General features: G+C 37.1%; 1 protein-coding gene across 5 annotated transcripts in view; it reads right to left on the bottom strand.

The window, feature by feature from the left end:
• PPP2R2A (protein phosphatase 2 regulatory subunit Balpha) overlaps positions 1-14,992 on the bottom strand; it is an 84,423-nt gene that overhangs the window by 10,526 nt on the left and 58,905 nt on the right. For all 5 annotated transcript variants that reach the window (XM_027088039.1, XM_027088040.1, XM_027088042.1 and 2 more), the window contains one exon: positions 5,829-5,994. In XM_027088039.1, the coding sequence (XP_026943840.1) occupies positions 5,829-5,994 (166 nt within the window). The remainder of the gene's footprint in view (positions 1-5,828; positions 5,995-14,992) is intronic.

Below are 14,992 nucleotides of genomic sequence, written 5' to 3'. Positions count from 1 at the left end.
ATAGAAAACAAATTTCCTACTACCAGATGAATAAAAACATCCATACACAGAAAAACAGTACAGAAATCGCATATTTATGTTACTGGCACTTGTAAAATTCCATTTGATATTAAAATCAAGTCACAGCCAGGTCCTTATCCTTCAAAAATAATTAAACCTAAAGGGAAAAAATTGTATATTTATGTACATATAAACACATATATGTCTATACATATATACAAACATATACATATATAATGCTTAATATTTAATTTTGCCAGGAGATGGAAATAACCTAAGTGTCCATCATCGGATGAATGGATAAAGAAGATGTGGCACATATATACAATGGAATATTACTCAGCCATAAACAAACGAAATTGAGCTATTTGTAATGAAGTGGATGGACCTAGAGTCTGTCATACAGAGTGAAGTAAGTCATAAAGAGAAAGACAGGGGCCTCCCTGGTGGCGCAGTGGTTGAGAGTCTGCCTGCTGATGCAGGCTCAGTGGCCATGGCTCACGGGCCCAGCTGCTCCGCGGCATGTGGGATCTTCCCAGACCAGGGCACGAACCTGTGTCCCCTGCATCGGCAGGTGGACTCTTAACCACTGTGCCACCAGGGAAGCCCAATAAGCTTTAATTCTGAAGTAAGTTTAGAGTTACAGAGAAGTTGCAGAGTGTTTCCATATACCCTTCACCCAGTTTTTTCTAATGTCAGCATCTTATGCAACCTCAGTACATTTGTTAAAACTAAGAAATTAACATTCTACATTACGATTAACTAAACTCCAGACTTGACTCTGATTTCACCAGGTTTTCCACTAATGCCTCTTTTCTGTTCCAGGATCCAAGTAACACTGTATTAGCTGTCAAGCTTCCTTAGTCTCTCTGACTTTACCAATTTCTCAGACTTTCCTTAGTTTTCTTCACCCTGACAGTTCTGAGAAGCAGTGGCGAGGTATTGTGTAGAATGTCCCTGAACTGGGTATGTCTGCTCTTTCCTCATGATCAGACTGGGATCATGGGTTTTTAGGAGCCCAGAGGCGAAGCGAGTGTATACATAGCACCAACGTGACTTTTCCACTGGTGATGTTAGATTTGATCACTTGGTTAAGGCAGTAACTGCCAGGTTTCACTACTTCCCCATTGCCATACTCTATTCTTTGGAAGTGAGTCACTAAGTCCAGTCTACACTTAAAAGGACAATTAAGTTACAGTCCCTGCACGGAGGAATATCTGTCCACATATTATTTGTAATTCTCCTTTGTAACAAGCGTTCCTTCTCCCCACTTATTTATTTATTCAATCAACCATTTATATCACTATGGACTCAAGCACGTTTATTTAATATTATACTTTGTGTTACAATCCTGAAACTACACTTATAAAGGTATCACATTCTTAATGGCCCTTCATAAGCAAATGGGTATAACACAATTTGAAAAAGCAGTGCATAAAGGTACCGTAGAACTCTGTCATAGAGAGGTAGCAGGGACTCCTCCAGCCTGGCCACCCCGCTCTGCCTGGTGCAGAAGAGCATGCTATGCTGCCCCTGTGGGTGCCCTTGGCAGAGATGAAGTGTACACAGAGAAAAACTGCTAAGTTTACTAACTTGTAACCTAGTATTTCATCTGAACCCTCTGTGATCTTGTTTTTCAGTTATATTGCAGTTAAGTTATATGTGTTTTCTGTGTGCTATTTAGTTTATATATATTTATATAATTTAGGTAAAGAATGATATATTTTAGAATATTTAACCTGTCCCCAAATCTGTAATATAAATGAGCCAAGGCCTGAATTCTACATTTTGGGAGAAATTATCACCTAAATATGATAAGGATGACACACACACACCCCCGGGCACATACACGTCCCCATGATTATCTTATGGCCTGTTCAAATTCTTCATCCTTACTAAAGATCCAAATAAATCACGATATACTTATCAAACATTTGAAATAAGACATAATTAGTGTTTGTGGTTCCTAGTAGTGTTATAAGAAGAAAATTCTAAAAAAAAAAAAAAGAAAAATGAAAGAACTTGGGTAAACAGATTTTTAAAGCAAATTAAACTTCAAAACAAAAATTTTAAAGTGATAAAATTTGTAACTTAAGAGACTTTTTACAACCTTTAATGGCATAAACAAAGGATCCAGAAGTACTACACAATTTTAGTGCAGTGCCTGGGAACAAGGCAGGTCCGGAATTTAAAAGAAATCAAAATTCTTATGCTCTACAGTAGTGACCTTTTTATCTGGAGTTTTTGGTCCACAGTTAGAGGTACATGAGAATAATCAAACTCCATAAAACTGCGTGCAAGATTATGTGAATATACTCATTTTCTGAAGGGGATTATTAGATTCCTCAAAGAGAACTGTTGCTTCCAAAAAGTTAAGAACCACTGCTCTGCAGTGTTTCCCTGCACTGTGAACACTGATAACTAAAGAAGTCCACAACCCCAGCACCCCCCTCACCAGAGGGTCAGACCAGGGAGAACCATGCCACCAACTCTCCTCTGTGGGTGTGCAGCTTTTACATAAAATCCAAAAAGCTTCTTAATAATAAGCTGTTAAAACACAACCTGTTTATGAGTGAACTTTGTATTATTCATATATTCAAGGACCCGGGTCAACAGATTAGAGCTGGATGTTTTTGCAATGTAGAGAAACTGAAGAGAATTCAGAGAAAGGCAAAAGAAGGCGAAAGAGAAAGAGACCACTTGAAGAAACATTGTGAATAAGTTATAAGAAGGTGACTATTAAGTTATTTAAGTAAAAACAATCTGGGAGGGCTTCCCTGGTGGTGCAGTGGTTGAGAGTCCGCCTGCCGAGGCAGGGGACACGAGTTCGTGCCCCGGTCTGGGAAGATCCCACATGCCATGGAGTAGCTGGGCACGTGCGCCATGGCCACTGAGCCTGCGCGTGCGGAGCCTGTGCTCCACAACGGGAGAGGCCCGCATACCAAAAAAAAAAAAAAAAAAAGAAAAAAAGAAAGAAAACAATCTGGGAAACACTGAACAGTTTGTGATGATCATGGAAAGCCAATACAAAGATGAAAGTAAGATTAATTTGGGTTATTCAAAGCTGGAACGTTTGGTCCTATTTTCCACTGCTCTCCCCAGTGGTTTCTAATCTTTTTGTGAGTATAAGACCCACTACCTGTGGGGGGAAAAGGTACTATTATGCTATATCTCACAGAGAAAACTATACGAAATAACAGAAAGATACTGCTCAGATTTAACAGAAGTTGACATTTTTCCATATTTGCTTTCTCTCTTTTCAAAGAATAAAGCTTTTCAGATACAGATTTTTAAGTCCTACTCCTCTCATCCTTTTTCCTCTCACCATACCCAGACACAGCAGTTTGTAAAATGTCCATACTTGTTCTAGCCTTCCACAATGGACTCTACTTTTAGCACAAAAAATACAGCCCCCACCCCCAAATTTGTATTTTACTTAGTATTCATTAACAACAAAAAGACAAAAACCTACAATGCATTGTGTAGTGTCCTTTAAAATAATTTGTATTATTAATCAATGATTTTTCAAATTTACACAGGAATCCTATTTGGGAAACACTGTTGATTCTGTCCACAGAAAAATATTACATAGATTCACATAACCCGACCCAACCACTGCAATTTCCAATGGTTTCTCCTTCCACTGAGCTTTTGTAGGGTTTAGTGTCTAGAAAGGCTCGCCTGGTTAAATGATGCCTTATCTCAAATCACAGAGGAGCACATGGAAACCTGCATGGAAGACACGTGTGGATATAAATAAGAACTGAAAGAGATTTAAGATTTAATCCATAAGTGAACTGAAGTGGGATTTGCTTCCAAATAATACTGAGAAGGAGGGGGAGGAGAAGTACCTGAGAAACAGCTGGTGATGAACTGAGAACTACTGAAGCTGGGTGTTGGGTATATGGGGCTTCATTATTCTGCTTCAGCTTGTACTTTAAAAATTCCCCTCTAGGGCTTCCCTGGTGGCGCAGTGGTTGAGAGTCCGCCTGCTGATGCAGGGGACACGGGTTCGTGCCCTGGTCTGGGAAGATCCCACATGCCACGGAGCAATTAAGCCCGTGCGCCACAACTACTGAGCCTGTGAGCCACAACTACTGAGTCCGCGTGTCTACAGCCCGTGCTCTGCAACAAGAGAAGCCACCGCAATGAGAAGCCCGCACACTGCAACGAAGAGTAGCCCCTGCTTGCCGCAACTAGAGAAAGCCCACATACAGCAACGAAGACCCTACGCGGCCAAAAATTAATTAATCAGTTCATTTTTTTAAAAAAGTGAACCGCCAAAATTACTAAGAGCAAACACACTTCCTGGAACATTTACTTCCAAAGAAGAAACTACGTAAATGGTATAATTACATATTATTTGTGTCAAAGAGCAGTATCTGAAGTGCTATTTGAAATAACTTAGTTACCTATGTAAATTAAAACTGAACCAAGATTAGAAGCCAACATGCGACATGAGTAAACATATAACCTCCATCTAGGATGCTCTAAGTTACAAGCTTTAAATCATTATTTCTATTTATTTTTCTTTTAGTAAGAAGAGAGGGGAATGCAATTTATGTGAAAAGAGAGGGGGTAGATGGTACAGATTTCAATGGACTTGTTAGGGAGAGCTTTGACAATCAGAAAAATTGGCATCTAAGAGGAAGCGAACATTTATGTTGTCAGCTAGTGGCATCATTCTGGGGAATGCATTTCCAATAATTGGATACAATGGGTGATAAGGACTAAGGTGGATGAGGGCAGCACTTAATGCTGTCTACCGGGTCACCCCCGAAGTCACTTGAGTTTACATTCTGCAAGTGCTAAAGAATGGTGAGGTCTAGGTGCTAAAATCTGATTTTATTAACACCGAGGGGATGAGAAAATGAGAGGTTTTCCCCAATCCTTGTGCCAGCCTCAAAAAACTTTTAATCTAAATTTTTACAGACTATAGCTACCCAGAACACCTGGACGTAACCCTCAATCACTCTAATGCTTCTCTTTAGACTCAAATCCACAGGGATAAACCAGGTCACAACAACTCATATGAAAAAAATTTAGAAGAACAAAAGAAATGACCCACTTCTTAACCTGTCATAAAGGACTTTAAATCCTGGTAGAGTCATTATATAATTCTAACCCTCACTTAATAACGTTTCCTGAACAAACAAAACAGTATTAAGAAGCATCTTCTTACAGCCATAAGGCTCGCTGGGAAGAAGGCAATGAGTCAACTCCGGTTTGTGTCCTTCTTGGATGGGGATCAAGTAAGAAGAGCGTTCTCCTAGAGAGTATCCTGGAATGGGGGCCGTCCTTTGACAGAGTGTTTTGTATTTACAGTTTGAAATACTCTTTGGAGAGTTAGGCACACTTAAAAAGGAAGAGGAAACGCAATTAATATTTACTGAGCACTCACTATGGACACTAGGAGTCACCACATCTGCTCCTCACAGCCGTACTGTAACACAGATATTACCATCTCCAGTTTGCAGATGAGAGAAACTTGATTCAGTGTTAGTAACCTGCCCAAGGCGACTAAGCCAAGAAGTGGCAGAAACAGGATCTGACCCAAACCAAATGGTAAAGCTCATTCTTCTCACTACAAACTGTGTGGACTAAAAGAAGTGGACGCCTGAGGATCTCTTTCATAGAATTTAAAAACTAAAAGACAATAAAAAAGGGAAGACAAAAAAGAAGAGTTTACATTCTATATAGGGAAAAAATATTTCCAAATGTCTATTTGCGGAGATCTCTTAACAACTACTCCTCTTTGAAAAGGGGAAAGCATCCTACAGGCTTATGTGTACATACTGGGCATATGAAAAGAAAAAATTTACACTTACCATTGGTAGACAATAAAAACTGAGCAGCATTTTTCTGGGGTAACCACCTAATTTTGTTGATCTTTTCTTCTATTTCTAAACTTTTCAAGTAGTCAAACTCTGGTTCATGGCTCTGAAAGGTGCTGTAAACATTATATTCTCCTCTGCTATGAGACTGGATTTTGTTCTAAAATGGAAACAAAAATATTTGGACCAGTTGAGAAATATTTCAAATTAATCAAACATATATATCAATTCCAACAGACCCTGAATCTTATATACATTATATTGTTTTTTATATTTAAAGGCTTTCAAGGAATAAATACAAATGCTTAAAAGAAAAAAAAGGAAAAGCTAAATAAAGCCTAATAATTAGGCCCAATTCATGAGGAAAAGTGTTATTAAAATACAGATCATTTTGCTGATTACTTTACCTTTGTATATGACATAGTACAGAGGACTACTGAGCATACATGACAAAAAGTAAAGATTAAATAAGAAAAGCTCATCAGGAACAGCTGGCTGAGGCACACCTTCTTTCTCTGCCCACTGTTTTAAGGATCAATTCTCTATCTGTTACTTAACATGATGTATTGTCCTCTTCCTTTCCCTTTCTCATGCCTGCCTTTAGGTCAATTCACTGCTGAAAAACTCTTTAAGAGAAGAGCTCTCATAAATGCAACAGCACATCTGACCCCAACCCCCCCACACCCAAGACCAGAGTTACAGGGCTCTATTACCCACTGAGCCCACATTCAGCAATACCCAGCAGGCCTCACCCCATCAACAACTGCGTACCCTCCTTGAATTATCTTTCTTATATTATGAGCCTAGCACGCACCAACGATTTATTTCACTTAGTATCAGTGTGAGTGAATATAATTTAAGCTATTGGATAAAGAGACTACCTGTGAACTTCTTCAGTTAACACTACCTTAGCAAAAATGAGAATTATAACCATGTTCAGAATTTTACCTTTTAATCCATCATCACATAATCAAAAACCTTTCCACCAAAAACATTAAATGTCTAGTTCAAAAAACCAATGGAAAAATAGTTTAAAAGATATTATTTATAATGAACTGTTTTAAGTAAAAGTGAATTAGCAAATGAAACGTTTAAGATTACTTGATAATAAGAATGACCTGTTAGTCACTATTATTATTTCTCCTTATAAAAAGAAAACTTTATTGAATCATCATCTTGTAAGTGTATGTTTTGGGTTGTTTTTTTCCAGTAGCTTGATTAATCTGGATCGATCATTCATGGTTACAGTTGTATGTGGGTCCTCTGACAGTAGTATCAATTATTACTGAGTGGGTTTGCCAATACTGAGAATGCAGAGCATACCACAGAACATAATCCACACTGGGGATATGGAAAGGGTAAAAATCAAACTCAGAACCTTGGTCTCATTACCATACTCTTACACCAAATCTGATAACCTGATCCATTTAATATGTACATGCTAATATCTCACCAGAAGAAATTCTGTAAGTCTTCCATTGAAAGTTACTCAGTCTCTAAACGTTTGTCATGTTACTCTCCAAAAAAAGCTACAATATAATGCAGTGTTTTTAACTTAAGCTAGAGACTACAGTACTATGTACACTAGGGCCCAGAGGTACAGAGAAATTTAATAACAGAATCTCTAATTTCTTGTAACTTGTGTGTGTGAAACTTTAGTCAAAAGTAGAAACTAAGGTCCATATAATTCAGGTAAGCAAAACAAAGAGCCAAGGTAAGCAAGGCCAAGGTATATGCAGAAACTAGGTTTATCAGGGTCTGTATTTGATGATAAGGAAAAGAAAAGCACAACCATATAAAAATATTTTCTACAACAGAAAAATAACATCATCCTTAAGACTCAGGAATAACCAAATGGGTCTAAACATGATCTATTACATGATTCAGAAACAAAATCATTGGAGGTGTTTGGCCGTCTCAATGGATTGCAAGAAGCACTGTTTCTTTCCGACAGGAAAAAAAAAAAAAAAAAAAAATATATATATATATACACACACGTATATATATATACACACACACACCACACAAGGAGAAAGTTACAGCTGACAAGTTAAAGATACATGACGCATGTGCACTCTCTCCTGAAACTATGCTAAAATTACAGTGAATTTTTAAAGACAATGGATAAGAACAAAAAATAACAGGAGAGATGACAGCAGCAGTAACAAATGAAAGATGTCATAAAACAGATGCCATAAAACAATGACTGACTTAACGAACTGCAGAGCCAGACCCTAGCAGACAGTGGGATTTTCCCTAAAACGTGGGGAGGGATGTTTACATTATAATGGTTACCACAGCACTGTTCTCTGCATGAACTAAGTACACTGAGCAAACAAAAAAAAGGAACATAATCCCATGTCCTCCAACACTGTGCCACTCGAACAAGAATGCATCAAAGTCAAAGAAGGCTATTTTATTTTTGTTTTAAAAACTCTCCTACAATCAGAGAGAATCATGATACATTCTAGAATGCTTCAATATTTGGGTTTTTCTTGCACAGCTTTCCAGAGTCTATTTTCTTAACCCCACAATCTATCTATGTGAAATCTTCTTAATGAATTTAGAAACGCTTCATCCCAACACCTGTAATAGTATCTGGCATATAACAGGCATTCAATAAAAATTTTCTAAATGAACAAAAATAAAAGCAAAAAGTATGAATAAAAGGTGGCACTAGTATGGTAAAGGGAAGCTGGAATTAACCTGGCAAATGGAGTATGGTGCAGAAATTACGAAGAATGGGTTAGATGCACACACAGCAAGACAGAAGGTTCTCGGAAACACAGCTCTTAGTGATAAAGTAGGACACAGAATGAGGTGCAAGACAGAGTATTCTTCACATACATTAAAAAAACACAGTCCACAAAAACAAAATCACATACTTCAACATGGACAGAAACAGAAGCCACAAATACATAAAGGATACTATATCATGATCAAGTTTTAAAGCCACAATGAAGACAGTGTGGTGCTCACATGAGAACTGACAAATATACCAATGGAATAGAACAGATGGCCCAGAAACAGGCCTGAATTTGGACAAAAGTGGCACTGCTGAGCCAGGATGGTCTTCTCACTAAATAGTGTTTGGTTAATTGGCTATTCATATATAATAAAACAAACCCTGACCCCTACTACACCACAAGCCACTCATGTAAACTGATTCCAGGTGAATCAGAAATATAAATGTGAATATGTCTAGTACAACACTGTCCAAGAGAGCTTTCGGCAAATAGCCTGTATCTGTGCTGTCCAATATGGTAGCCACCAGCCGCACGTGGTTACTGAGCACCTGAAATGTAGCTACTGTGACTAAGGAAGTGAACTTTAAATTTTACTTCATTTTAATTAATTAAAATTTAAATAGCCACAGGGATCTACTAACTACCATACTAGAGAGCACAGATCTAAAAGATAACAGAAATGTAGATCTTCCTGGACCTTGGGGTAGAGAAGTATTTCTTATACAGGACAGAAAAAGCAGTTAAGTCTAGAGAAAACATTGATAAACTGAATTATATTAATATTAATAACCTCTATTTGTCAAAAGATACCATTCAGAAAGAATGAACAGGTAAGTCACAGAATGGAAGATACTTCCAACAAATACAACTGACAAAGGGTTCATATATTCAAAAAGTGCAAATAGCCTACAAATCAATAAGAAAAATGACAAACAACCCAGCAGAAAACAAGTGCAAGAGATTTCAGTAGGCACTTCACAAAAGATGATATCCAATGGCCAATAAACACATAAAAAGATGCTGAACCTTGGCGTTAATCAAGAAAGGTACAAATTAAAACCACCATAAGATACCCTCATAACCTCCCAATATTTAAATTTTAAAATTACTGACAATACAAAGCATTGGCAAAGATGTGGAACAGCCAGAATTTTCATATATTGTTCATGAGAATAAAATTGGCAGAACCACTTTTTACTGTGTTGTCTACTAAAACTAAATGCCTACCCCCCCATGACATGATAATTTCATGCATGGCAACGTGCACCAAAAAATCTGCTCAAGAGTGTTCGCAGCAGCATTATTAAGCCATGAACTGAAACAACCACAATGTCTGCATCTATTTGTAACAGAATGGACAAATTGTACAGTTTTACAAAAGAACATTATATAGCAACGAAAGTGAGCAAATTATTACACAAACATAAACTGAGCAAAAAGGCCAGACATAAAATACTTACTGTAGATTCCATTTATAAAAAGTTCTATAACTACAAGCCAAACTAAGTGTTAGAAGACAGGTTTACAAGGGGAGGAAAGAGAAAGGAATGACTGGGAAGGGGAATGAGAAAGGTTAAAGGAAGGATGGGAAGTTCTGTGTGTGATAATCCACTAGTGTTTTGTGCACTTTTCTGTGTATATTTCAATACAGCTTTTAAAAAAATACAGCATAGAAACTGTGCAGCCACTTTGAAAACTGTATGGGCGTTCCTCAAAAAAATAAAAAAATAGTGTTTCTCTGGTGACACAGTGGTTAAGAATCCGCCTGCCAATGCAGGGGACACAGGTTCGAGCCCTGGTCCGGGAAGATCCCACCTGCCACGGAGCAACTAAGCCCGTGCACCACAACTACTGAAGCCCGTGTGCCCAGAGCCCGTGCTCCGCAAGAAGAGAAGCCACCACAATGAGACGCCTGCACAATGCAACAAAGAGTAGCCCCCGCTCACCGCAAGTAGAGAAAGCCCACACACAGCAACAAAGACCCAGCGCAGCCAAAAATAAATAAATTTATTAAAAAAAAAAAAAGTACTTCCCTAGCGTTCCAGTGGTTAAGACTCCACGTTTCCACTACAGGGGGCACAGGTTCGATCCCCTGTCAGGGAACTAAGATCCTGCATGCCACAAGGCACAGATGGGGGAAAAAAAAAACAAACAACTACCATATGATCCAGCAATCTGGTATATATCCAAAATAATTGAAAACAGAATCTCAAATGAGATTATTCACAATAGCTAAGAAGTGGAAACAACCTAAATGTCCATCAACTGATAAATGAATAAAGAAAATGTGGTGTGTGTGTGTATAATATACATTTAATGGAATATTATTCATCCTTAAAAAAAAAAAGGAACTCCTGTCATAGGCTACAACATGGATGAACCTTAAGGACATTATGCCAAGTGAAATAAGCCAGTCAAAAATGACAAGTACTGCATAATTCCACTTATACGGGGTATCTAAAGTAGTCAACCTCATAGAAACAGAAAGAATGGTGACTGCCAGGGACTGGAGGGAGGAAGAAGGAAGTTGCTGTTCGGTGGGTACAGAGTTTCAGTTATGCAGAACTGGGGGTTCTGTTGCATAACAATGTATATGTGGTTGGCAAAATTGTACACATGGATATTTTGCCACAATTAAATAACAAACAGCACTCAAAAACAAAATACAAATTATAAGAACACATTCAAATGGTTATCTATGAAGGGAGAGGTGCATGGGAGAATGGGAGCACATTATGCAAATAAGTTAACGTACGTGTGACTACACACATGCGTGCACGTGTTTGTTTACTTAAAGAAAGGGCCTCGCCATGATCTATAATGGTAGTGTCATGACCTCAAGTATGCCTCTGAGGTTCAGACAAGCCAAAACAGAATATAAAACAGCAGTAAAATCCAATGATGTTTGAGCCAAACAAACATTTGGAAAGAGAATTAGAACTTCATTTCTTACACAAAAATAAATTCCAGAGGGAATAATTAAAAGTAAATAAAAGCAGCCAAAAGAAAGTACAATGGCAAATTTCTATATAATTCTGAAGTGAAAAAGAGCTTCTAAGTATAAAAATGAAAGCAAAGAGCAGAGAAAGGTGGACGTCTGTCCGACTAGGAAGAATATTTAAAGGTTAAAAAAAGTATACTGGGGGAAAAGTGCATCTTAAGACAACAGGTTACTACCTTTCATGTGTAAAAGGTCCTTAAAAATAAGTAGGAAAAATATTAACACCCTCCTCTGAAAGATGAAAAGGTCATTTACCTAAAAAATGATCAGTAAATAAATATATGTGTAACTACTCATCATCATTAGTATTCAAAATTAAGGAATAATGTTTTGCCTTTAAACTGATGAAGAATAAAAAAACATGATAATGACCACTGTTTTAATGATGAGAATATGGACAAAGTCATACACTACTGAGAGAAGTATAAATTTACACAGCTTTTCTGGAGGATAATTTGTCCATACTTATTGAAAGCCTTAAAAAGGTACTGAACAATTCCACTTCAAAGTATAACCTAATGAAAAACAATGATGCAAAGATGTATGAACAACTTAATGCATAAACAACCTAAGTCAAGTAAATTATGAAATGCTATAGAGCCAATTAAATTCATACAGAGATCAATGTTTCTCAACCATGTTAATTTATGCGCAATGCTTCCTTGCTAATTAATACCTTCTGCAGATTCCACAAGCTACATGTTTGTTAAACTGTGTCATTTAAGTTATAAAGACAGACTATGATTCTTCCAAATGACACATGCACTTGTTTCCACTCAGGGTTTGCAATAGTCTCTTCACTTCCCTGACTGAGACTGAGATTAATGCAAGAAAACATTAGAAGTTACAGAATGATACATACAACATGATACTTTTTCTACAAAACAAAGTAGAGCCCCAGAATAAACACAGATACATAAATTGATCTCTATTCATGTGATGGGATGATTTTGGATTTTTATCTTATTCTTTGTGGAAATGATACAGTTTTCATATTTTCCACGATAAACATATTAAGAATAATCAAGAGTTAAAAATGACTTCTTTGAAGGAACATCACTTGATGTTCTATAACAGCTAATTCTAAATATATAAAAAACTGCCTTGTGTTTTTACTAACTTCCTCTGCTTTAAATGAAACTCTGTGAAAATACAGAAAATATTTACTTTGCTCCTAGACCAAAACATAAAAAATTTTAGGAAACATTAAATGTATTTTCCTTTGATCACATAAAAATGAGAAAAAAAAAGGACTTTTTTTTTTTTTTTTTTTTTTTGCGGTACGCGGGCCTCACTGTTGTGGCCTCTCCTGTTGCGGAGCACAGGCTTCAGACGCGCAGGCTCAGCAGCCATGGCTCATGGGCCCAGCCGCCCCACGGCATGTGGCATCTTCCCGGACAGGGGCACGAACCCGTGTCCCCTGCATCAGCAGGCGGACTCTCAACCACTGCGCCACCAGGGAAACCCCAAAAAAAGGACATTTTTAAGCTTCCAAATAGAGCACTAAGAAAACTTAGTTACTGTTTTTTAATGCTCCTTTAATTCTATTACTTGTTAGAGACAACCATTTGTTTTATATTTCAAAATGTAGTTGACCCTTGAACAACATGGGGGTTATGGGTGCCAAAATCTAAAATAGTCAATGTGCTATTATTCAGATTATCTAACTACCCAGGACAATTTATTTCTAAAGCATGACACAGAATAAGAGCAGGGCATAGGGCAAAAAATTTTAATTACTGGGAATATTACGAGGTAAACTGAGACTAGCAATCTGGATAACAGATGGCTGAACAAGAGGGGTGGCTGGCTGGATGAGTAAATACAAATGAGGACTAGAACCCAGGTCTTTAAACGTGCAGGTCTTTCAAACTCGTTCCAACTTTTCCTTCTCTAAGCCTCTATAGAGAAAACATCATACCTTAATGGCTACTATTAAAAAGTCTGATAAGTACTTTTCTCATTACTATAAAGTTAATGAAACTGATTTTCTTGTGTGATTTATACCACTTAGGCTCATTACTTAGAGGAGTAAGATTTTTTTTTCATTGTGGATGTTCATCCCAATTTATACAGAATTAGCTTTTTTTTTTACCTACTTGACTAGCTGTGTGATCTTAGAGAAGACATTTATCTTCGCTAAATCTCAATTCATTTATAAATCTGTAATAAATTGAGACATACTAAGTGTGCGTAACATCTTCGTTATTTTACTATGAAGATTAATAAGATTTAGGGAGCTTGGCAGAGGGTCTGGCATATAAACTGTTGTTGCTATACCCATGTCAGAATGGGAAAAGCAATGGACAGGGAATTGGGATATAAGGGTTCTAGAGCAAGGGTTCACTTCTTTGTTAACTGTACAACTTTCCACGAGTAAACCTGCTGTCTGAGCCCCCCAGTTTCTTTATTGGTAAAAAGAGATTGCATTACCAGAGGTTACAAATTTGGGGCCCACAGACTACTCAACTCCCAAGGGTCCATGGGATTTTATAAACTCGGATGTGGTAGAAATTTACATGTTACTTTTACTAATCTCTAGCTGAAATTCAGCATTTCTTTCAATTATGGATGTAGCAGCAGGCCACAGTATTAGCAATACCATGACTTTGTCACTATAGAAATGACATGTTTTAAAATCACACTTCAGCTGTTAGTCACAAAAAAACACATATTGCTCAAAAATAAGTATTTTTAATAAATTGAAAAATATATTTCAATAGTTTCCTTCACAATCCTATGTATTTTATGCAATTAAAACATTCTTGAGAAGTCCACAGACTTTACCAGGCTACTGAAGGAAGCTACGGCACAGAAAGGATTAAGAACCCCTGCAAACCCTATAAATTTTAGCTCTTAATTTCTATGAACACACCATATACATATAAAGTTCAAAACAGGCAAAACAAATTCACGGTTAGTTCGGGATAGGGGCTAGTAGTGACAGGATAGAGAGGCTTCTGGAGTGCCAGTAATATCCCATTTCTTCACCCAGATGATAGTTACACTAATGTATTTGTTGTGAAAATCCATAGAACTGTACACATATAATTCTATGCATTTTTCTATATGCATGATCTATCTTGGAAAAACAGTTTAAACATATTTTTAGAAAAGATAGACTTGAAGCTGTATTTTGGAGCTTCATTATCCTGGTATTGGAATGCAGTCAATTTTAATTTTAATTTTCTAACAGGTTAAGTCCCCAAAGGAGTTTATTAAAAGTAAGTAAGTAAATGAATGAATAAATAAATAAATAAATAAAAAGAGGAAAAGTGATGGTGTCTCTCTGGCTTCCAGAAATTCTGACTTAGTGGTTTTGAAGTACAATCTAGGAATCTGCATTTTAACATTCTGGTTAAAATTTTTAGGTGGTTAGCTGCACTTTTAGGTGATTCTAACATTTTGTA

This window comes from Aethalodelphis obliquidens, unplaced genomic scaffold, assembly GCF_003676395.1.
Source record: "Aethalodelphis obliquidens isolate GAN/ISIS:26980383/991018 unplaced genomic scaffold, ASM367639v1 scaffold61, whole genome shotgun sequence".
NCBI lineage: Eukaryota > Metazoa > Chordata > Mammalia > Artiodactyla > Delphinidae > Aethalodelphis > Aethalodelphis obliquidens.
The sequence above is the reverse complement of the archived record's forward strand: the minus strand, read 5'-3'. Positions and strand labels throughout refer to the sequence as shown.